The sequence below is a fragment of the Meles meles genome, chromosome 10 (genome assembly GCF_922984935.1).
Source record: "Meles meles chromosome 10, mMelMel3.1 paternal haplotype, whole genome shotgun sequence".
In the NCBI taxonomy this organism is placed as follows: domain Eukaryota; kingdom Metazoa; phylum Chordata; class Mammalia; order Carnivora; family Mustelidae; genus Meles; species Meles meles.
In genome coordinates this window covers 3,309,840-3,334,886 of record NC_060075.1, presented here as the reverse complement: position 1 = coordinate 3,334,886, position 25,047 = coordinate 3,309,840, and the positions used below count along the sequence as shown (strand labels likewise).

The 25,047-nt window shown below is 56.4% G+C and overlaps 1 protein-coding gene across 4 annotated transcripts in view; it reads left to right on the top strand.

Moving 5' to 3' along the window:
• Nucleotides 1-25,047, top strand: part of DPP6 (dipeptidyl peptidase like 6) — an 864,911-nt gene that overhangs the window by 734,990 nt on the left and 104,874 nt on the right. For all 4 annotated transcript variants that reach the window (XM_046020968.1, XM_046020970.1, XM_046020967.1 and 1 more), the window contains exon 8: nt 13,518-13,638. In XM_046020968.1, coding sequence (XP_045876924.1) covers nt 13,518-13,638 — 121 coding nt within the window. The remainder of the gene's footprint in view (nt 1-13,517; nt 13,639-25,047) is intronic.

The window sequence follows — 25,047 nt, the reverse complement described above, 5'->3', positions numbered from 1 at the left end:
GGGGTGGGAGGTTGAGGAACCAGGTGGAGGGTAATAGGGAGGGCACGTACTGCATGGAGCACTGGGTGTGATGCCAAAACAATGAACACTGTTATGCTGAAAATAAACAAAACAAAAAACAAACAAACAAACAAAAAAATCTTTGCTAATCTAATCCAATGGCGTAACTATTTAAGTCAGCATGTATGTAATTATACTCATGGTTGATTAAATTGGCATGTATTTAATAGTAAATTGGTAAATAGTAAATTGGTAGTAAATTGGTAGTAAATTTTCCACAAATTAATACCCATGCTATCTTTTCTTGTGAATTACCTGGTCTTGGTCCGTTCATCTTTTTCTTTTTTTTTTTAAGATTTTGTTTATTTGTCAGACAGCGAGAGAATGAGGGGACGGGGTTGGGTGGGCGGACAGAGGGAGAAGCAGACTCCCCACTAAGCAGATAGTCCGACGCGGGGCTTCATCCCAGGACCCTGAGATCATGAACCGAGCCGAAGGCAGAGGCTTTAACCCACTGAGCCACCCAGGCGTCCCGGCTTGCTCATCTCTTACTTCCTTCCACCGTGTAAATACGAGATGATGAGAGGTCAGTGTCAGAGGGGTACAGGCAGCAGAAACGGGGTGTGCAGCCCCATGGCGGCGGTCTCCTGAGCAGGCGTGGTGGGCTTCCGAGTGGGACGCTCTCTTCCTCCCCTGCCCGCCCTCTGGGGAGCCGCTAATGAGCAGTAACAAGCTCGGGAGGGGGAACCAGGCTTCAGAGACTGAATAATCCACAAATTAGATAAGGAGCCCCTCGGTGCTGAGGGATGGGCTGCCTCACGTCGCCTTGGAGAAGAAGAAAGTTTGAAGACTGGTGGCCCAGGGACATCAGAGGGACCGCGTGTGAATGGGGTGAGCCGGCCTGTCTGGGAGGGTGTTCGTGGCATCAGCGTGGCCTCACCCCAGATGTCACTGCCCACGGAGCTCAGGGGTTCCAACCAGTGAGCCCGGAAGAAGGTTCACGAGGAGCTGTTCCAGAGGTCACGTGCTGGCGGCCGGAGGTCATTCATGTTTGCACGGCGTGCCAAAAGTTCCAGAAACTTGCCAAGGGGGGAAAGAAGTGAATTTTTCCACCACTTCAGGAATATTGTGGGGCATGCACTTCTTCGGAGCAGAAGACGACTTTTGGCAACCGAGGAAGCGTCCCGTGAAATATGGTATGAGAATGGTGATGGGCGAGAGATGACAGACACAGTGTTTGCTACCAGTCAGGGAACTCACTGCTCATGGGGAGTTTTCCAACACCAGTGTTTCCTTGCAGCCCGCCTCTGTAAAGACCCGGGGTCCAGTCATTCTTCCTGGGAGAGCTGCTCAGGATTGTTGATTCTGATGGTCTAGGAGAGGCTGCGAGGCCCAACACAGGGGTTGCCACATTCCCGTGTACATCGCTGTCACGGGAGGGCTTGCTAAGACCCACTGGGTCTGGGGCATGGCCCGAGAGGTAGCATTCCAGTGTGTTCCCAGGTATTGTGGATGCTGCTGGCCCTGGGCCATCCTCAGGGAGTCACAGGCATAGGGGATCCAGGAATAGGGTGTTCTCATTCTGCCACTTACCAGCAGTGTGACCTTGGCCAAAGCGTAACCTTTTGGAACCTTTCCAAAGTGTCTGGACAAGGAGAGGCCACAGATCATGGACTCAGAGTCCTGGTTCTTCAACCCCCATGGTGCACCAACCCGCACGTGACAGTTCTGAGTCCTGCTTTCCTTCCCCCCAAAAAGGGGGAAATAATCCACAATCACACCTGTCTCGGAGGATTAAGAAAATTAACATTTGAAAGTGCACAACGACGTCTGGCTAACAGGAAGCCCTCTATGAGCATGAAATGAAAATAAATACATACAAAGCATCTGTCAACGCTGGGTGCCATAGCGAGCCCTCAGCAAACAGCAGTGACTACTTTTGGAATCATCGGCGTGATTCCACCAATCAGCCAAGACTTCGCACCCACCAGTCTGCGAGGTTCTGACGTGGGCATGAACGGAAACACAGGTCAGGTCTCTGTGTTCTTGGGGATTAGGTTTTGTGCAGATTTCGCAGAGAAGGAGAGTCCAGTGTGGGGGAGGGAGGGGCGGGCGCCGCACGCAAGCTTCAGAGAGCCGGTCACCGCCGTCGGCTGGCTGCACGGGCACGCCATGCGCGCAGTGGAAGGACCGTTTCGGTGCGTTCGGACTCAAGCTACGCCAAGATTCCCGGAGGCCGAAAGGAGCACGAGAAAGGCAATCAAGGAACGCGCCATGATGACATACGGTGTTCTTGGGCTGACTCGGGCTTCTTCAGAAGTGTTCTTGGATGGACACATCAGGGCTTTACCAGTAGACCGTGCTCCTTATCACCGCTTCTGCTGACTGACCCTCATCTCTGCAACTGCGAGCCTCCGAGGTTCGTAGATCTCTGAATTGCGTCAGATGCGGCCTTCGGCGAACCAGAAAACAAACCCTCGGAGCTATTCTTCAGAAAATGCAGGCATGAGACATCCTCCCGAATCCAGAATGCTGATGGTTGCACACGGCACACGAGCTGGTGTCCATTGTCTGCCCTAATTTTGTAAATGTAAGCATGGATGAGAGTGTGCTTGGACCAGGCAAGGAGCGCCTGGAGGACAAAGACTTGTTATTATCCACGACACCCACACAAGGAAGAGCTTTGCAGAGGAAGAACAGGATTTTTTGGTTATAGGAACAGCATCGCAAGTTAAACTAGAATAAACAAAAAAAGAAAGTCTCTTACCTATCAGGGATTTGCAGGATTGGCATCAGGCATAGCTGTATCCAGGTGCTAGGAGCAAATCCTCAGGTGTGCACCTGTCTCTTCCTCGACCTATCTTGCTTTCTTGCTTTCCTTTTTCCTGCCACACTAAATCCTTTAAAGATCAGCAGCAAGCTCTGACACCCACAATGACATGTCGTGATGCTTGGGGTTCAACCAGTGGGTTGGAGGGCTAAGGGAACGCCAACCCCCTTGGAGCAGAGACCTGGAATGCCCGGGGCCCGCATGGCCCTGTCCGCAGGCTGCCGTGGACCACACAGGGTCAAGATGTGGGCTGTGGTGCTGCTCAAGATGCCAGAGGAAGGAAGGAGCAGGATCCCGTTCAGGGTTGCCCAAGGTCATTCAGGGTCACGAGGCTGTTTTCATGGTAAGGATAAATGCTGCTCATCTCCCCTGCAACCTGAGACACAAATCGCTCCAGACCAAGGGCATGTGGTCCCTTCCGCCTGGACTGTCTGTGCCCCCCATCTCAGGTGGGATCATGGTTTCCGACCTGAGCCGCTCCACGGATCCCCAGTGGACACCAGCCTCCACCCCCTTGAGTGTGAGGAGACGCTGGAACTGCCTGTCCTCTAAGCCATGTCCAGCCAGTATCACACCTGGGAATTTGCCTGCATGGTGGCGTCCCCATGGCCAGCACCCGGCCCATGCCACCATCGTCCCTTGGCGGGACTGCCCCACTGGGGTCCCTTGTCCACTCGTGGCCCCCTGCTCCTGCACAGCAGCGGGGTAGTCACAGAGAGCACAGGACGCACAGCCCCACGTTTATGGCAGCTGACAACTGCAGTGACCACCGGAGCCCTCCAGGTCCCCTGTCCTTAGAAGAAAGCCCAAAGGCATTACGGCAGACGGCAGGACCTGCCTCGGCTCTCCCTGCCTCTTCTCCACCACGCCCTCCACACGGTCGCCTTGACGACCAGCCTCCGCATTCCGTCCCGGGTGCCTCCCCGTGCCTCTGTCTCCTGCAGGGCTCTGTCCCTCTTCCACCGGGCCGCCTCCACCTGTCCTTCCCTTGCCCAATCCCAAGTCATCCTCAGAGGACACCACCGCCCAGGCCACCTCGGGTGCCGTGCGCCCTCCCGCCAGTACTTCCCAGCCAGAGGGAGTTTCAGGAAGCCCCTCCAGACCTTCCTGGGTGGCCTCAGAGCCTCAGAGACCCTCGGCCACGAGGGGGCTGTACGCGGTGATCGCATGTATTCCTCAGGGAGAATGCTGGCTGCTGCGTCCGGCCGGGCCACTGCTCCGCGTTCCCCATCTGCAAGCAGCATCCCATGCGTTTAGCGAACCGTAAAGTCTTTGCTCCCGTGGGGAGGCCAGCAGCGCCACGGTGGACGCCGAACGTGAGGGTCGAGTAAATGCCCGGGAACACAATGTGTTTGGAGACCTCGTCCTCGGCTTGGGAAAAACAGCACATCAGGACTCTCCGGGTTAACGTGTGTGTCCAGCGGTGAGAGGATGCAGGGAGGTTTTTCTGGGTGGGTGACCACGAAAGGAAGGCTCTCCTCGAGCTCGAAGGCTGCTTGCTGGGCGGGGCGTTAGTGTGGAGTCAGCGTGGGGTTTCTAGTGTTTCCTCTGGGTCTGGGTCGGCGTTCTGAAAGGATGAGGCAGCGCGAGCCCCTTCTGGTAAGGAAGATAGTTTCAGATTTTCCGTCAGACTTTTCCTTTCCTGGTACTGGAGTTGGCCTGCGGGATTAAAACCTTTTCAACTTGCTGGAGTGGGCGTGGGCTGTGGTGGGGGACCCTGAGTTTTGCGGGACAGCGTGTGGGAGCGGCTGCGAGGACCCTGTTGGCGGCGCGGTCGTAGTTGTCCGCAGTGACCATCAGGTGGGCTGCGGACGTGTTCTGCTAATCACGCGTTCCCTTTAAACCTGCTTTGGGGCCTTCGAGGTTTCCTCCCGTGGATTATCTCCGACGGGTGTGGCCGGTGTGTCTGGCTGTCTTTCGAGGGCGGGACCAGTTAAGTGATTTTTGTCCGGTCCTGCCGCCCTCTGGGCGAGAACCAGCGTAAGAACCGAGGGCTCTGAGTTCAGGCTGGTGGAGGTCCTGGAGACAGGAACGGTCCGCCCAGGTGGACGGAGTTGTAGTCGCTGCCCAGACGCGATGTGGCCCCGCCCAGCACGTGGCCGGCACCCAGCCTGGTTCATCGGAGCCGCTCTAGTGGGTGGGTGTGAGCTTGATGGGGACATCCCCAAACCGGGCCAGAAAGCCCCGGGATCGTGAAGCCCCTCGTCGGTGAGCGGCCTGGGCATCCCGCTCCACCCGCCCGTTCTCCAGACGGGGTTGTAAACGGGGATAACAGACGGCCCCTTCCCTGCCCAAGGGAGCAGAGGCGTAGCCAAATTCCAAGTAACAGGAGAGCAAAACAGAGCAAGGAAAGAATTGATTTAATGTACGGGTCAGTCTAGAGGCCAGTTCCTGACCTTGGGCTCTGAGTGGTGGGAGAACGGCTCTGCCGGCTGGGGAAGACGCGGGGACGGCACGTGAGCACGCGTGGGCACGTGTGTGTTAACACCCGTGAGTTCGGAGGCAGCGGCTTCCCGCCGTCATCAGTCTCTCCGCGCGGGGTCCGGAAGGCCCAGCGGCGCCCCGTCTCCTGCAGTCTCCCTCTCTTCTGAGGAGCTTTGCTGGCTGCTTTCTGTGAACGTCCTGTCATCTCAGTCTCTGTTCCCCTCAGAACACACGGCATTCTTAGCCCTTTTGGGCAAGCAGTGTCCGGGCTTCGAGGGTTTGATAAACAACACCGTCCCTCCGTGACAAGATCTCTTTTCCTTCTTCGTGAGTACAAACGCTTCTGTCTCTTCTCGGTCTTTGTGTGGGTCTCTGTGGACCCGCTCGTGTCCTTGATCCGTTCTTTTAGCAGCACAGTGAACGCGGTTCTTGCTTTCCGCTCAGGAATTTATTCTAGTCACACTGGAGACGCAGGCAGATTCTGGACGAAGATGCAGACGTGGCATTTTTATTGTGGTAAAAACAGAACCGGTCAAAAATAGGAACGTAATTAACGTCTCCGAAGAGGCGTGTCCCAGCGACACTTCGTGAGGTCAGAAGCATCTTTGACAGAAATCCTACATTGGTGTGCAGAGCCGTATAGGTTATATGACCTTACTTTTACTAAAAGCTGGATTTTGTCCCATCCACCAACACACACACACACACACACACACACACACATATCTGGGAGGGGATAAAATACATCAAAGTCCCTTCCAGTAGTCCTATTCTGTGTGTGGGTGGGGTCTGTAGGATCACGACTTCCTTCCTGTTCTCTTCACGCGCTGTGATAACAGGGAGTGCCTGCGGCTCGGGATTCCTGGGTTTGGCTGTCCTCATAGACACGCTGACTGTGAGACCTCAGCCAGTCTGCTGTCCACAGAAACCCAGTGGTGTTTCACCCGTGTCCTCCCTCGGTGTTGGGGTGTCTCCCTTGTAATTACTCCCTAGTCAGTTCACTCCGGGAAAGACTCAGTTCCCACCGTCCTCGGTTTCTCCCAACATGAGCCCAGGGGGGATGGGATGTGCCTGGAGCCTGAGGGCTGCTCCGAGCCCCTGTGGTGGTCTTGTATCGACCGATCGAGCAAGCATTCTGACTTGAAAGTCCATGAAAGCCATGCTTGCGTCCGCTTGGCCCGGAAGACTAGAGACAGGAACTGGGGCCGGTGGGTGGTGGGTGTCCCTCTCCCACAGGACTGCATAAAGCAGTGCCCCCACCACCATAAAGTGGCCGCGAGCTCCCCCATCCCCACCGCCCAGTAGACGGGAGCCCATAGGCAGGTGTGGGATCTGCCCTGCCCTGTGGCCCTCTGGCACAGTGGGCATAGCTTCCAGACCCCACAGGTACGCGCCCGGGGACGGGAGCCGGAGAAATCACAGCTCTGGCTTCCACCCGGTATGTACTGCTCCCCTCGTCCAGACGCAGGGTGTCAAAAACAGTCGCCTACCTCTAGAGTCCTATCTGCCATGCCAGGTGTCCAAGATGACAGAAACAAAGTTAGCCCAAAGTCAACGTCCATGCCGACCAGACCAACCATGAGTTCCAAATGTCCCCACAGCAGGGTCTTTCATTCCGTTAGCCACGGTCGGTCATTCCAGCTCGCTGTATGGGCCTGTCTGGAGGGCATTCACGGGACTGAACGTGGCATTTATTGTACATCTAGAAACCAGAGCCGTCCAGGAGCATGAGCCTGACCGGGGCAGCCTCCCAGGGACCTACTGGCCACCGCCATCAGCATTTTGCTTCTTCCCCGGTCTCCTGAAAGACATGCTGCCCAGGCTGCAAGATCTAGACACAAGACCCATGTTCTGGTGACCTGCGATGCGGGTTAACTATGTGCAGCACGTCCCGTGGGGTTAGGATGGCTGGCCGCAAAGACGATAGTTCGCTTTGGAAGAACTTCCTCACGATTGCTTCTGAGCCTGTGCTGAGAGCTGCTCTCTCCCACACCCCACCCAGGCGGCTCTGTGTTTCACCCGGGGATCAAATTCCGTAGCACATGTAACAGGGTCGCTCATCCGTACTGGCTACGGAAACATTAGCAACTTGTGCTCGCTCAGGACAGGGGACAGCTCAAGAAGTCAAGCAAGGGGAAAAGCAAACCTGTAAGTAATTCCTGCTCTTGGGGCGGCACCTCGAGATCAGGAAAGTCGGCACCCCCCGGCCAGCCAGAGAGACCTGGGGAAACAGGGCCGCTGGGGTTTGTCAGCTGCCAGGTGGGGAGCCCATGCTCCCCTTTGATGCCAACATGGGGGGCTCACTATGCCTGTTGAAATCGCCGTGAATGCTGAAAGATGTGGAAGCTGGAGGGAGTCCTGGAGATCCAGGATGACCTCCCATTCTACGGTGGAGGAGGTGAGTTCAGCGAGCGACCCACACGACGCAGTCGGCCGGCGGTCTGCACCGGAACCGAGGTCTCTGCCTCGAGTCCCTGTTCCTCCACCTCCTCATGCCACACCGACCTGGGCTGCTTTTTGCCCGGCCCGGAGCTGCTCCGTAGGCGTCCCCGCTGGCCTGGACTTTCCAGCAGTGACAGCTGACTTGCGCCCGATTGCCGTAATGATCTCGTCCTTGGCTCCTGAGCCACGTAGCCTCCACTGCAGCGTCTGTGCCCGTGAGCTTTGTCGTAAGCCCCGCGCACGTGCGGATAGGGTTTTACCGCCACCTACTCTGAGTCCGTGTTAGAAACACTGAGCGTGATCGACTAACATGTCGTGGCCACACTCTCGCGGGCAGAGCTTGATTTCTTCTGAGTTAGCTGAAGTTTCCGGAGCTTTTCGGATTCCAAAACAAGTGAAAGCCTCAAAACCCAGCTAACTCCTGTACTAAACGTCCGGTGCACCACGTGCGTGGAGGAGGTCTGCCGGCACACGGAGCGTCAGGGACAGCGAGTCTGAGCAGCGACGGCGATTCAGCCCAGTCTGGGCATCTGCAATACAGCGACGGTTCTGAGCAGTGAGAAAGGTGTTTCTGTCGATGACCTTAGGCACACGGGGTCCTGACTCGGTGATAACACTGTGCTGTAGGCCTCGTTCTGTTCACTAAACCGGGAAAGCAGAAAAACATGGAAATATTTCCCTCAAAGACGGAAACCGAAAAGATCTTCTCTTGACTTCAAGAACTCACCTGGAAAGTCAGTTGAACTGACGTTCTCGGCCTTCCGGAGCATTCCAATGAATGGAACTTCCCCAGAATGTACTGTAGCCATGAGTGTCTGAACCATATTGAGGCAAAAGTGCTTCTTAAAAAATCAGACTAATAAAAAGGTGAAGTGTTTTGTAAGAAATAGTGACACTTGTATTTCCAGTCCCGTTTGGTTTGTGCTTCCTGACGTCTCTGTTAAGACCCGGGCGCGGTTCGGGCGAGGGGCAGGCTGACATTGCTGTGAGTATGTGGGCTCCCGCCTTCCACCCCAAGAGCGGCAGAAAGAACTAAAAGGCCCGGAGAGGAGGGAAGGGATGGGACGCGGTGAGTCAGGATACGGGGAAAGCGAACTTGCAGGAGCCCTTCATCTGCCATGGGCTCACGCAGGTCCTTAAGGGGGACACCACACTCGTGGTCCTGGGAAGGACGCTGAGCGGGGAAGAGGGGAGTCCCCACCTGGCTGGCATCTGAGGGGACCGTGGAGAAGGACGTGAAGGTGCCTAAGGGGAGGCAGGCAGTTCTGGGCAGCAGCGAAGGCGAAACGGATCAGACCGTCAGAAGCTGCCGGCAAAGTCCCGTGGGCCGCCAGAGCCACACATCAGAGTCGAGGAGACGCCCCCACTTCCCACTCCCTCCCGTGCTCTGCCTGGACCTTCGCGCTCCCTCTTTCCAGAGCCTCTCCTCATGCAGCCACGTGCCTCAGTGAGGCGAGGCAGGCATGGGGAGGGCAGTGGCTGGGAGGATGGAGCCCAGCACGGCCTCCCAGGAGGCCCGGAACCCAGGCAGGCAGCAGAGGAAACTGTCTCCAGTGAGGAGAGAGAAGGTCCTGAGGAGGGACACCTGGAAGCCCCAGAAAGGGCAAAGGTTCCGGAAGGGGCGTCAGCATCGCAGGGGTGCAGGACATGGGGACTGTCTCCTGTCCCCAGCAGGTACCGTGGTGCCTGGAGACCCCACGGGAGGAGGACAGAACGATCTGATTCCTTTGGGGGAACCTGAGCACATGTTTTTTAGAGCTTTCTGGAAGAGCGAATCGAGGCCGAGCTCCGTGCCTGGGATCACAGGGCCTCGGGGGTGATGACGGGTGTTGTAGGCTCGGCAGCCTTTCCACTGACAGCACTCGATCGGCCTCGGGTCCCAGGGCAGCTGTCAGGTGCGGAATCAGGACAGATGCCGCGGGCAAGGCCATCCTGAGATAGAGGTGGGCAGCCCCTTGACTGGACAGATTCTAGAACCGCGGCCGGTAGGACCTGGGAGCTTGCCGGGCCTTGGGGCCAGCGTGGCCCCGCGGTCACACAGCCCCCGACTCAGGCCCACCTGAACGCAGCCAGGCACGGGGGCCACCGGTGAGGGCTGCTGTGTCGCCGGAAGATCCTAACGTCGGTGACACTGTGACATCACCCTGGGCGTTCGTGTTCTTCTGCGTGAGAGAGAAGCGGCCAGAGCGACAGCGAGGACTCACGGTGGCTCAGACGCTCGTCCCTGGTCTCGGGTTCATTCCTGGTTAGAAATCACAGCGTTTGCTTATTTAACAAATTGCTATAAAGAGGCAGCATGCCGTGGCACAGACCGCCCGAGTCCCCGAGTTCCTGCCTCCCCTCAGGGCACGGCGTTTCGCGTCCCCATGGCCCGGGCTTTGAACCCGCACCGCACCACCGGCCAGCGAGCTGTAAGTCAAGCTACTCAGCCTCCCTGTGCTCGTGTCTTCCTCCTCGAAACAAGGCTGCGGCCGATCCACAGTGTAGCGTGAAAATGGAATGAGTGTTTATCAAGTATATGAAAATGCATGGCCGACATGTGCCAACAAAACAACCCGAAATGGACCAAAGGCCCGAATGTAAGCCCCAAAACTATACGAGCCGTACAGGAAACCATGGGGTAAACGTTCATGACCTTGGACTTGGCCATTCTTAGATGTGGCAGGAAAAGCACAAGAGGAAAAAAGAAAAAAATTCTGCAAATTGGACTTGATCAAAATTGGAAGCTAGTCCGGCTCCGATGTCTCCTCCCCCCGTGAAACCTCTCCTGATCCCTCCCGATGAACCGGTTTTTATAGTGATGATGACGCAACAACAGCAGACGCGCCCTTGAGCCGGTACTCATGCGGGGGCTGCTCTACGTGCCTCCCATCCTCCGCTCGCTCGTCACACCCGCCAGCGTCAGCTTCTGCTGCCATCTCCAGGGACAGGGGAAGAATCCGAGCCCGGGTCACGTCGTGCACGCTCTGTGCCCCCACGGCCTGGGGCGCGGAGCTCTGTGCCCCGGGCTGGTACAGTTGGGACCCCCGTTTGCAAATGTGAGCCCCTGGGTCTGCCTCTCCCGCGCAGGTTCCCTTGTGTCGTCGGACCACCATGACTCCTGCAGGGGAAGGAGAGTGAGGGAGACAGGCCCGTGTGCTGGAGTCCTGGAGGGCTTTGAACCCCGGACCAGACGTTTAAACGCTGTCCCACGCCCCAGAAAAGCCGCTGCAGGTTTCCAGGAACAGGTTTAGGAAACAGGATCGGGACTGGGACGCGTGAGATTCATCGAGGGAAGGAAGCAGGGACACCTGCACCCTGTGGGGGACCCCGGGGGGATCAGCCCCAGCAGGGTAAGGGAGAAGCCCTGCAGGAGGGGAGCTAAAGTCTTTGCACCTCGAGGGGTGAGGCAGGGACCGGAGCGGCCGCTCACAGGGAAGGCATCGAGGTGCTCCCAGGGCGCTGGCAACCACGGTGATGGCCTGTGTGCTGAGCAGGGCTGGGAGTGGAGGACGCCGCCGCTGGGCCCAGTGCCCATCCTGCCCCTGCCCGTCCCCGTCACCAGGCGCAGAGCTGCGCACGGCCCCCGTCTCCGACCCCGGGAGCTCCCCTGGCAGCTCTGGAGGAAAACGGAAAACGTCTCCCAAGCACAGCACACTCTTCCTTACACGTGTTTCTTTTCATTTTCCTTCCATTAAAAATAAAACAAGGTGATAAAAGATTTAACAGCTATCACAGCACATTTTACTCACTCAAAATATTAATTGGCTGCAGTCTGATTTGATTCAGACATTTATTACAGGCTTAGAATACATAAAAGAGGCTAAAATTCAGTAATAACATCTTCCCCGTAGGCAAACTCACGAGAACAGCCACGGAAGTTAAATCAGGGTGTGTACGTGTGTCTGGGAGTTTCCCGGCTCCTTCCCGGTTGGAGTGAATCCCGGAAGCTCCAGGCGGCCTGAGCAGAAATTGATGCTTGATGCTTTCAGATCTGCCATCGGTGAGAGCCATCTGGGAAACTGCCTTTTTTGCGTTTTTAATTAAAAAAAAAAGTTAATATTTCCACCCTCCCCTGCATTCTCTCCGTGGTCTCTTAAAAGACACTGACAGTATTTTTTATAGACTCTTTTAAAAGAAAAACAACTGGTTTGAGTCTAGTGCCTGGTCCACACAGCTCAGAGTCCGTGGACGTGGCCCTGTGGACACGAAAGGCTGGAGCAGGTGCGGAAACTCGGGGCCCAGCAGGACACTCCGAGGGCACGGACACTCTGCCGGCTCTTACAGAGCTTCAGGAGACACTGGGTTTTCCCTGGGCCATAGGTTTGCCCATTTGGCAGCACGCTGGAATCACGCGGGACCTTTCTTTAAAATTCTGATTCCCGGCTCTCGCCTCTCGATACTGATCATGGGGCTGGGCTGGAGACCAGGCAGTGGGGTTTCTAAGGGCTCCCCGGATCATGCTAGTGACCAGCATTGGAGAACCACTGACCAAGACTGTCCTGTCCTCCACGAGGGGGTCACCGCCACCCAGTGGCTCAGGAGCACCTCTGCCTTGCATCAGCCCTTCACCCAGACCTGGGTTCACTCAGCGCCGTCAGCGGCCCCTCCCGGCTGGTGTCCCCAGCACCCCTGGTGAGATGACCGGCCGGCCACACAGTCCCCGCTCACGGCCCCCCTGCCTTCTCGTCACCAGAAGACTCGCATCTAACCGGGTTGCCCCTGTGGCTGGTGGGGTTCCACGAGAGGGGACAGACCCTGCGGGAGCCAGCACCGGCCGTTCCCTGTCCCCCCTCCCTGCACCTCCGCCGACACCCCGCACCCACACCGGCTCGGCTCTCCTCCGTGCTGTTTCTTCTGCGCACTGAGCTTCTCGGCCCATCTATGTCCTACTCTTCGCCGCGCCCTCAGTACAAACAGAGCTTTCTCGAAGCCCCGTCACCTGGCGCGGCATGGCGGACCCTGGAGGACCTCACGCTGAGCGAAATAAGCCAGTCTCAGAAGGACAGACATTGCGTGATTCAGTTTACTCGTGATGCTTCGAGTCACCAGCTTCGTGGAGACCGATGGCAGACGGGGGCGCCAGGGGCTGCAGGGGCGCGAGCGTCAGCGTTCGTGGGGACAGAGTCTCTGCTGGGGTGACGGGAAGGTCCTGGAGACAGTGACGTGATGGTGGCACAATCGTGTGAATGTGCGATGCCACCAAATTATACACTACACCGTGGTCGTGGTGCCGAATTTTGTGTCGTGTGTATTTTTCCACAGGAAGAAAAATTTCCGTCGTGTTCTCGGTGAATTGTTGACCTAAGTTAGGGAATCCTGTTACGTGTTCCCGGGGCTCCCCTCTCCCCATCAGAACGTTCTCCTGGTACCGTTTGTCTCCTTTGCCGGGTTGTAAGTGGAATGAAAGCCCGTTCTCTGTCCCACCCCACTAAACACGGCACCTCCGGTGAGGGGCACGGAGGAGTTGTCCCTTGTTAACGGTAGTGACTACCGAATGAGTAAATGCCAGGTTTCCGGGGTCTGAGCCCAGAACCGCCAGGAACAGCACAAGAGTAGGAACAGACGACGCGGTTTGGCGGGGAAGCCCCTGAAGGACGAGACTGCGGATCATCCCGTCCTGGGAGATGAGCGCATGTGGCGAACCGTGGGAAGGGGAGACTGCGTAACGTGAAACATGGGGCGCCGCGGGTGAGCCCCAGAGGACCCCCGCGCCGCCTTGTTCTAGCAGAGAAACGCACCAGGCGGAAGCTAAGCACGTCACCGGCTTCAGATTTCTTAAGAACACCCTGTTCACAGCCACGTCCTGGGCTAACCCTGTGTTTTCTCTCCTCCTGATTAGATATTTATCTTCGAAAACAACATCTACTACTGTGCGCACGTCGGGAAGCAGGCCATCCGAGTGGTGTCGACCGGGAAGGAAGGCGTGATTTACAACGGACTCAGCGACTGGCTGTATGAAGGTGAGCCGCTCGCGGGCCGGACGGGGCTGGGGGCTGCTGCCTGACGGCAGTGCGGGCCGTTTTCTTGGACTTCAGTCCAGTTTAATCTCCAGTTTCTTAAGGTTCTGCTGGATTACAGAGATGCCGTTGGAGTTCAGGGAGCATCGGGCCGTCACTGGAGCCCTCACTTGGTGGCCAGGTGTGCCGAGTTTCTAGAACCCGAGGTCCTGGGGGAAGGGGCAGCAGGCGCTGTCCTGGGAGGTTTGCACACGCAGAGTGTTCTCGAGTCCCTGAGCCCCTCCCCAGGAGGCAGGGTGCCTTGTTGGGCTGGGGGTGGAAGCGAGAGCTGGAGAAGAAACGAGGGGCAAAGCTTTCCCAAGAAGCCGGTCCGGGTGATCGGCGGTTGCGAGGGCGTCTGCCGTGGTGGGTGTTTTCTCCGGCTGGCTTTCCTCTGGTGCCAGTTCTCGCCTGGATGCATTATTGAGTAACTAAAAATGTGCGCGGGAGGCTCTCTTCTTAAACATCCACGATCCATCTCCGTGCTGATGAGAATCCCATCGTCACAGCAACAGTCCTGACTGGTCGCCATCGCGTTCCGGTCACTGTTCTGAGCGCGTTCCTACCTGCTGCCTCCCTTAGCCGTCTGTCCATCTGAGTCAGCTCTGAAGGGCACTGTGGACGGCGGCTTAAACAAGCCTTTGTTCCTCCCGGTTCTGGGGCCGCACGCATCCAAGATCAGGGTGCCGGCCGAGCCAGTGTCCGTCGACCCACCGCTCTGCTCATAGACGGTGTCTTCTCACTGTGCCGGCACATGGCGGAGGCGGGAGACAGATCTGGTCTCCTCGTCCCCTTATCAGGGCACCAGTCCCATCATGGGGCCTCCCTCCTCGTGATCTCTTCCCCTCTCAAAGACCCCACCCCACCCGGGACTCGGGCTTCGAGGTGAATTCTGGGGGATGCAGACTTGCAGCACAGATTGGCCTCACAACAGCAGTGTGACCGGACCCCCACACGGGGCAAGAGAAGCTCAGGTGATCGGCCAAGTTCACACAGTTAAGGCACGTGTGCTGGGGGATAATCACTGGTCAAGTCCAGGGCAAGTCCTTTCTACAAATGCAGGTGGGGTCAGGATCTTTCTGCGCTAGCGCTGAGCCGATAAGCAGCTTATTCTCCTGAGCCTACCTGCCTGAGGCCACATGGCCACAGGGATGGTTCCCCATGCCAGGCCGGGTCAAGGAACGATCAAGCCCAGAAAATACCGTTTTTCCTCAGGGCTGTGCACTCCTCAAGCTGGGACCACGCCGCGAGTCTATGTGCACCAGTGGGCCAAAACCAGAGGGACAGGGAAGCTTAGTGCCAGTTACCATCTGCTTCTCTCGGAGGTCTCCGAAGCAGAAATTCTCCGACTTGATTTCTTGTGTCCGTTGTACACGATGAAATGCACCGTCCTCAGGAAACAGTTGTTTTTTTTTTTTAATATTTTATTTATTTGACAGAGAGAAATCACAACTAGGCAGAGAGGCAGGCAGAGAGAGAGGGGTAAGCAGGCTCCCCGCTGAGCAGAGAGCCTGATGCGGGGCTTGATCCCAGGACCCTGGGATCATGACCTGAGCCGAAGGCAGGGGCTTTAACCCACTGAGCCACCCAGGTGGTTATATATACGTCCGTCAGACTCGTATCAAACTGTGCCCCAAGGACACAGTTTGATACGAGTCTGACGGACGTATATATTCTGCATCCCGAGCACAGCATCGAGCATCCCATCGTCCCGGAAAGCTCCTCCGTGCCCTTCCCGTTCCACCCACTACCCGAGTCTCCTTCCTGATGCCACGACAGTCCTGATGTCGTAGGGCCTGTTTCCCAGCAGGTGTGCCAGAACACAGGTACCCACCAGGGTGGTCCTCTCCAGGCCGGTCACCCCTCCAGGGACTTTATTCTAATGTGAGGCTGGCAAGGCTCAGAGCACTTAGGATTCCAGGTTCTGAGTTGCTTTCTGGGCCCTGGGAGAATCGACCTGAAGATTTTATGGCCCGTATCGTCCTGGGCCCCACCCGAGGGTGTCACTGGTATGAAAAGGTAACTGGCCAGTGTCCACTCTGGTCACGCGCACAGCCAGCCCTGTACGTGGTTGGCCCCACGTTCCAGAAAGTTCTATGCAGTAGCAACCCGAAGCCCCCCTAAAAAAGAAAAGTTCCTGGAAGCCTGGCTGTGAGAGCTTAGACAGCTGTGGGACTAATCTCCTTTAAAGAAGAAAAAATAACCCATAACCAGAAGATTTAAAATATCTTTTTTAGTATCCTCCTAATAAAATAAAAAGCTCATTGCTCGGCAATTCAAGTTAAGCTTTTGGTTCAGCAAATCCAGTGAAAGGAGATTTTTCTTCCAGGCCTTTACACACCATCGTGTTGGCGTGATAACGGGACCCCAAATAGTTCACATCAGTCACAGCTGATGCGGCAGCGTCATCTGCTTAGTGGTGTCCCCGGAAGGTTCTAGACCACCAAGCTCGGGTTTCTCCAGCCGGGGGCCTGAGAGCCCGGAGGAATCGTGGTTCCTATTTGAGCAACGGGTAGACTTGGAAGATGGTCTTGTGACTTGTGACGTAACTGTTTCACTTCCAGATGCTTCTTCTAAAAAAAAAAAAAAAATTGAAAAAAATACGGGGGCTGGGGAACGTGCTGACAGTTTGCAGATGGCCTGACGTGCTTGGAGAGGTGAGATCCGGGGAGACCCGAGGCTGGGTCGGGGGAACCACCCTGCCATCCATGGGCTCGGAATCGCAAACGCATCATCGATTTGCTTTGTTGCCCCAAAGGGGTCTTAACGCACTGGACGTTTCGGAATGCCAACGGCTAGGGACCAGAGGGACGGGAGACATGGGGGCTGCCGGGACCCTGAGCTCCTGGAGCAGAGGTGTGCGCCCACCCGTGGGAGCATCCGTCCAGCTGACGAAAGCTGGAAACTCAGCGCCGCGTGCCTCCCCGATTCGCGGGAGTCCTTGGCTCGTGGTGGCCACAGACTGATTCTGATAAGTAAAGCACAACCCCGGTTTTATTATTCCGGGCAAACGTCACACAGTGACACCGAATTCTGACTTGAGTCTAAGATTTAAACCTGCTTTTGGTGCCCCACACTGTGTTCAGGTTTACTGAGGTCAGCTACCCAGAAGGGAAAAGGAAGATGTTCCTGGGTTTTTTGTGGGTGTTTTTGAGAGCTCCGATCCAGGGTCAAGAACTCACACGGGGGCAGGTTCATCTTACTGTTCACGACGTCTCCGTCTCCCCCAACGCTGCCGTGTGTGCGGGGCGTGCGGGTCCAGCACGGGATTTCTTTTTTTTTTTTTTTTTTTATTTATTTATTTGACAGAGAGAGAGCACAAGTAGACAGAGAGGCAGGCAGAGAGAGAGAGGAAAGCAGGCTTGCTGCTGAGCAGAGAGCCCGATGCGGGACTCGATCCCAGGACCCTGAGATCATGACCCGAGCCGAAGGCAGCGGCTTAACCCACTGAGCCACCCAGGCGCCCCCAGCACGGGATTTCTAAGGAGACTTGCAGTCATTCCGTGTTTCAGCCATGAGATGACCATCTCTCTGCTGTCCCAACAGTCAGGTGCACGCTCCCAGATCAGTACCGTTATTCACCGACAGGCCGGTGTCACGAAATGGCTCGTAGCCCGGAGGGGGAGTGAGAGGGGCTGGGGTCACTTGAGAACCAGGTCTGCCCCACATAGAGAAGCCCCGATCTCCTTGAGTCCTCTGCGACGCAGGTGGGTGCGAGAGGGACAGTGAACTCGGGCACAGCCAGGAGTCATCGGGCTGGGATGATGGGCAGAGCTGAGAAAGGGGCCTGAAGGGTGTTTACGTAATATGTGGCTTGGGACAGATGCGATCCCACGGCTGGATTTTAACCTGAACGTGCCCAGAGCGTAAAGTACTTGGAGGATGTGGCCAGATCCGAGGACCGTGCGTGGCCAGGCAGCCTTGTCTCAGGGGAGTCAGCAGGAACAATGCTTAGTAGAGCCCTCAGCTAGCTTCCCTGTGTGCGTAACTCCAGCGTGGTTTTACGATCCGTCTAGTCAGAGGCACCTGGGTGACGGTGCCCGTATTTCGGGAAGAGTCCCTGCAGACCACGATGCCTTCCGCTGTGCCCATGCCTAGTGCCCACTGTGGCCCCTGTCCTTCCGTTTCCTAGAGCCCCCAGTGCTCCTCCCCGGGGCCACGGCCCTCATGGCCCTCCGCCCTCTGTCCGCCCACCCGGGACCCCCAGATCCCTGTCCACCGGGCCCTGGGCTGACTGGGCCCACCCGGGAGCTGGTGTGGAGGAGGGGGGATGTGGCAAGGCTGGCTAGCGAGGCCCTTTGCCCACAGCTGCTGTGGATGTTTGAGCTCGGAATGTTCTAGAAGCACTGTTCTCCCTGTGGGCAGGCTTGCTGTAGTTCTGCTAGGCTGGTGTGTCCTGCGCTGCCCACGTATATCAAAGCATGGTCCCGTGTCGTCTTGTGCCAGGTTCAGTCTTCAGTCCGGAGCCTGCGACGCCGGGACGAGACTCGGGCCTGTTTTGTGGTTCTTGACAGTGTTTGCCGGAGCGTCTTGTCCGGGGTCAGCACGGGTGACCTGGCAGCGTTTTGTCCCAGCGAGGTGCTCTGAGAGACATCGCCAAAAGGCCAGGGGGCCCAGGCGGGTAGATCAGTTACCTCCTGATTGGAGGTTTTGGGGTGACTCCATCATGCCTTACTGTTCTGATCTACCGAAGGCTGTTGCTGGGGAAAGCTTCCATGGGAAGAGACGTCACCATGGCGAAGGCCTCTGCGCAGATCCGTGGGTTGACTCGGCGCCTCTTCCGCAGGGGGACGGCTCTTCCCTGTTCCTCCGCGTCACACGGAACTTTCTCCGTTGCCCGAGATCGAAACAAAGCTCTCCAGCCCTATTTTCCGTGGAACACGCATACTGACTTCAGTTTAGGGTTGTGGCTTGTTAAGTACGGGGAGCTGTGTCTGCTTTAACACACGCCGATGTTCAGTGTGTGTCCAGCGCCCGCTCGGCCGGGGTCACAAGCAGACCGAGCCCCCAGGACTCCGGTGACAGTCTGTCTTCTGGGCACAGCCAAGCCTGGCACTGTGGGAGGGAGCTGGGGGTGTATTGCACAACATCATTTCACCGGTGAGAACGAGCTTCCAATGCCTCTGAAGCCGTTCTTGAAACTTCCCAACAGACACGCAGATGATGAGGGTCTGCAGGGCGTGTGGACTCAGGGCGGCTGCAGATTCCCGACGGCTCATAGTAACCGTCTCTGACGTTCCCGGTTGGGGCAGTCCAGCTGCTCAGAAGAGCCCTGGGAATGGATGGAGGTGAGCGATGCCCCCGTCGTACGTCACTCCGACTGGACTGAGAGCTTTAACCGACGTGATGTGGCCCGTCGTCGATGGACTTGGAATTGTGTGCACGTCTGTGTGTTATTCAAACCGTAGACGCGTGGTTCTTCAGACTGCGTGTCGGTTACATCTCTGATTGGCAGGATGGGAAATCTTGGGTCAGACCAAGAAATCTCGGCCGGCGCATGGCCAGAGGCTTGGGACGGGCTTGACGGAGCTGCCCCGGGAGGATGGCCCAGCTGTGGTTGGACGTGAGCTTCACCACGTGGAAGCTCATGAACTCGGATGCGGGTTTCAATCTGCGGGCCTCTGTTTTCTCGTCTGCAAAACAAGGATGGTAGCAATCCGTGCCCTCTAAGGCCATAAAGGAAATTAAATCAGCTGTTGCAGTTCTTAACACAGCTCCTGGCGTGGGGGAGCATCCCCGTCAAACCTCCCGTCACCGGACCTTGTAGTTTCCCCAAACCAGAAACACAGCAGAAGTCAAGGCCACATGCTCACCTAGAATCTCCAGGAGTCGGGAGCACGAATGTGTAGTTCATTCTTCCCCAGCGTCAGTTCTGAAAGCGATTAAACTCTGTCCACTCATACATTATCGCCTGTGCTACATTTATATAGGAAATACGTTTTCTGAGTTGTAGACCAGCCCGACGGGTACGCGCAGAGACGTGCACATCTCTTCGGCAACGTTCCTTCTGCCTTGAGGTTCACCGAGCTGGATTCCCACTCCTCCCTCCTGACTGGCACCCGCCACAGAGACAGCTGTGTCCTTTACCAGCACCACGGTCTTGTGACTCGGTAAAAAAAAGAAATCACATTTCGGGAGTGCTTGTAGAAATGTACTCCGCATCTGGAAAAGCCACGGACCTGTGACGCACCAGAGGACAGAGCATTGGCCAAACCCAAGGGCAGTCATTCTGAACAATAAGCTGAACACTCTCGGTATTTAATGTAACTAAAATGAGCATTTTTCCTGCCTCACCCCGGGCTCCAGCTCCCTAAAGCATTGATGACTCTGACTTGGGTAGCATTTAGATGTTCCCTGTGGAGACAGAGAAAACCTACAGCTGCTCACCCCTCATTCAGCTCCGACATCGATACGGGGATGCTCCTTCTGTCTACACTGTCCTCATCCACGGAGGGACACTTCAGGTTTCCAGACTCTGGACAGGGGTCCACAGCAAGGGATGAAGGCGTCAGATGCATGGTTGGGGGGACTAAGATGGCCAATGTAGATGTGACTGGCTGTCAAGGGCGTGCTGGCCCGCGGGGCTGGTCCAGGTGCGTCTGTGGCCCGTGGCATCCTGTGCCTCTCAGATCCCGCCGGACCATCCTGCCGGCGTGGCTCCCACACACGCCATTCTGACCTGTCCTCATGGTGCTGCCTCAGCTCCAAACTTAGACCCAGACATTCTAGAAACTGCCCTGAGGAAGTCAGTGTCCCACGGAAGCCAGCTTGGTCCCCCTCCCTTCACTGTCGTCAGGGTCTCCGTGGCCACAGACGTCCAGCAAATGTAACAACCTCGTTATCAAAAAGCAACAATCACTCTGAACCTCGGATTAACAATGTTCCACTGTTTATCCCCAAAGATGAAGAATTTGGGGCTGACACCAGGGTGCCGGCGACCCTCCGAGCAGGACCTGATGGCTACAGGGTTCAAGCCGCCCAGACCCAGATGGCCGCCTCGTTAAAGCAAGCCGGGGTTACCCGCTGGAGGAGTGGGACCAGGAACGTCTCTCTGACGCCCACTTGCCTCCTGCACACCCTGCCACACGAGCAAACGCCTCAAGTCCTCCGCACACAGCCTGTGAAGAAAACACGACCCCAGCCTGGGTCCCAGCCGTGGAAACTGGCCTTACCCACGGTCAGTGAGTCCTCTGTGGTCACGCAGCCGGTCAGTGGTTCCAGACCTGACCCCTAACCACCTGTCTCTCGTGGCACTTTCTACACTTCCTTTTTTGCAAATAGGCTGGAGTCCCTGCTCGGGTCCTGAGCAGACCGTCACCGTGGCGTAGCCCACTCTTGGCAGGGCCCGTCATGCAGCGGGGTTGCCTGTGGTTGCTAAGGTCTCAGACGCGGCAAGACTCGGATGCCCGTGCACCCGGAATGGACGGTGGCTACCACGGAGAGAACAAAGGTGCTCTTGTCACGGAAAGGTCGGACCCACACCCCCCAAAGCACAGCGTCTCCAGAACCCACAGCAGAACAAGGGGACGCCATGGCCGTGCAGCCCCGTTGGGGACTTCTCCCAAGAGACGGGGACGTCCTCGCCCATGACCTCCCTCTTCTGGTCCCCTTGTTCCCTGTACAGATTTTCACTTCCCTCCTGATCTCTGCGGTGACTGGTCATCTTGGGGTTTTTTAATGTAATCTCTTACTCCTTCTGTACCCGGAGCGCACAAGCCGGGAGTTTCCATCTAAACTACGCAATGGACAGTTCGGTGGTGGGACTGGGGAGTTATCCAAGTCAGTCTTCGGTGTTCTTCTGCTTATCTGGCTGAGGTCAGGGTGAGGCAGCAGGACACGCTAAAGAGGGAACAGTACTCTGCCTTTGGAGTCTCTGGCTGGAGGCCGTGGCATCTGAGGGGGCAGCCAGGGACCCTGCGAGGCAAACCCAGCTTCGGTGTGGGGAAACGAGAGATTCGATCTGGAGTCTGCCCTGGGGTCAGTGCGAAGACGGAGCTCGTGACTGACGCTGGGCAGCGTTCCCCTCCCCAGACGTAAGTCCCATCTGGAGATGGGAAGGAGCCAGGATTGGATTGGTCTCTGCGAATAGCAAAACACAATCAAAGCAAACCAAACACCACCTCCGTAATTCAAAGCAATAAAGAGGCTCTCTCGCCGTGCTCACACGTGCCCCCGAGATCAGGGTCTGAGTAGGGTGGGGTCCTGCTCCCCGTGGTCACCGCGGTCCCAGGCTGCTGGGGCTGCCCCCGTCCCAGGCCTGGAAACAACATCAGTGGGCGCTTCTGTTCACGGTTTTGTCATCCATAACTCACGAGCAGGGCCCAGGAAGTGGGGAGAACCAGAGAACACAGAGAAGTAGCATTTAAAACTCCTCGTCTGGGCTTTGCGCTTGCAAACCGCAGACCTCAGATCCGGAGCCCAGAGCAGAAGAGGAATTCTCGGCCGGGATGTTGGGATCTCTCGGAATCCGTGAGAAGGTTAGCGGATCACTTCAGAAAGCAGCCGGAGAACAGCAGCAGCCAAGGGGATCCCATGGGCCCGGGCTGGTTAGAGTGGACGCTGGGAGGCAGGGGATGCGGGAGGAGGACAGGACAGGATGTTGGCACGTTACTAAAAATAGAAATGCCAATGTCCTCACCTTGGACCACCCATATACCACTAAGGCGGGATGGTCTAAGAAACAGCCAGGATCTACAAATTTTTACCACGACTCACCGCACTGCCCGCCGAGTGGCTTAGCTGAGGGGAATGATCGGAACCACATCTCGTGTGACCGCTTCCACGGGAAGGTTGACGAGTGAGGCGTGCACCTCACGTTCAGCTCCGCTCCTCCTGGTGTCTCTCGGGAGCACGTAAATTAGTGCACGTGCTTCCCCGTGAGCAGACAGGTTCTTGGGGGCAGAAGCTAAGTCTTCATTTGAAAAGGGAGCAAAGGCTCTGTTTGTGTCCGAGCAAGATGACTGATGGTTTTAGTTCAACGGGAAGACACGATCTGGTTGGCGTGTGAAGTCAGAAATAAGAGAAGCCCAAGGCGGGACGTTCTCTCAAAATATGGGAAGAATTCCCACTGGTCTTGAGAAGTTTTGCTGACAATTAATTACCTAATCCTGAGAGATTTGGATAAATAATATATGATGTTCAAGGGTTTTTTTTTTTTAAGCTTTTTTAATTACGCATCAATTGTGAGGTTAAGACAAGCCCTTCTCCATCTTCTTGTTACAGAGGCTTAATGAGATCTGAGTGTTTGTGACTCAAATCCTTGATACCCTCTGGAGCTCCCGTTCCTTTTAGTCTTTCTGTGTTCTCACATCACTGGGACACTAGACCATTTACCCTAACATTGAGGGTTTTTTTTTTTTTCAGTATTTAAATTTATTTATTTTTTCAGCGTAACAGTATTCATTGTTTTTGCACAACACCCAGTGCTCCATGCAACACGTGCCCTCCCCACCACCCACCACCTGTTCCCTACATTGAGGGTTTTGTCAGCAATCCTACGAAATCTCAAGTTGCCAGTGCTTGAAGGAGGACCAGTCTCTGCCACGTGTACCCGAAATCGCTTCCTCTGAGACCAGACACCCCGTCCAAGCCTTCGCATTTAGTCGTCAGGCCTGTTTCCTGACCTATTTGGACCTGAGTTTCTTTTCCCTTTTGTGAAAACACTGCTGGGATCAACTAGAAAACCCCAAACTCCTTTCCACCGCTAACATTTTCATATTTAAGTACCTGCGCCGTAAACACGTCAGATGACACGGCTCTGTACTCAAGCCGGGCGACTGCACAGTGAGCTGTTTGCCTGCCCTCACGTGAACTTCGCCGATGTGCTGCTGTGGTGGTCCCTGTCGTGAGCAGTGGGGATGGAGCTCAGGGAGCGTCTCCATCTCCCTCCCTCTCCTCCCTCCCACACGCAGGGCACTTGTGCATTAGGAACAGCGTTTCAGGTGATGCCGATGCCCCTTCTCTCTACCCTCTGCCGAAGTTATCTGCTTTAAAGCTATGCGCCTGATTTTCTTTCCTTTACCCCGTTTTCCTTTCTTTATATAAAATTTGTATTATTAGTAGAACTTTTCTCTTTGCTCAGAGCTGCCCTTGGACAGGGACAGGTGGGTGAAACGGCTGCCCAGCTTCTCCACGTCAGGTCAGCCTGAACTTGGAGGCATGGAGAAGACTCAGTCTTGTCACCAGTTCTGTGACCGGCGAGCAGTGGCCTCAGACTGCAGGAATCAGGTTTCAGGTCCGTTCACGGGCCCGCTCAGCTCCCCAACCTGGAAGAGGCTGTCCTGGGAAGGTCAAGCAGGGGGAGGTCACTGCCCTTGTGTTGGATTGTCCTGAAGTGCTTCTTGCATCGGGCAGAGGTCACACGTGGAAGCCTGATGTCTCTAGCGACTCGAGCTTGGGACTCTGAGCCCCAAGCACACCCAGAGCCCGGGGACCCAGCAATCTCCAGGGAGACACGGCACCTGCTCCCTCTGTGCTCGAGCTAGCGAATCGGAGTGCATTCCACGGATTGTCCCTTCAGCGGAAGATGGGTACCCGAGCCTGGGGACCCCCGGGTGCTGGTTCCTCCCCAAGAAGGTGTGACCTTTCAGCTCTTAATGAAACAAATCCGTCCAGCGTGCTGTTCTTTTTATAGCAAACCCAAGCCCCTGTGTGGACACGAAGCGTGTCAAGTGTTAGGATCTTAAACAGATGTTCCTGGGGAGGCACCTGGCCAGGAGGCGGTCACGTCTCTTCTTGGAGGAGGCAGGCTCTGCCTGGCCGGCAGGACAAACGGCCAGACTGCTGAAGTTTCGAGATCAACCCTTCCTCTGCTCCACTCTGTCATTTTCTGGACTCGTGTGTGTTCTGCTCAGACCGTCCCAGTCACGCTCTGGCCTCCCTTCCTCCCCATTGCAAGGCTTCCATTACCGGCCAGCCTCTCCCCTCCTGCGGGTGGTGCCCCTCGATCCCGTGTCTCCAGACGGAGTGAGGATGGTGAGGAATTTGCATGTGACAAAGTCCGTTCCCTGAGGAAGACATTCGAAGACTTAGTCACTCCAAGAAGGTGGTGCCCAGCACAGCCTGGGCCTTTACAGAGCGGAAGGGAAGGAGATGAGGGAGCATGAGATTCCGACCTCCCCTCCAGGATGGACATATGACGGCCGCCTGGGGAGCCGGGACTCTCTCGTGAAGCACACTTCCTCCTGTCGCCAGGTGTGGGTCCGTGCACGGACCCCGCAGCAGATCCCCCAGGGTCCTCGTGGCCAAGATGCTCGACGATCCGGACCCGCCTCCAGGAAGTTCACATAATTCAAGACGGTGTTTAACCAAGTCCTGACGATGTGACACAGGCCTCCGACTCAGGTCGGACTCTCTGGGCAGAGTGACCTGTTC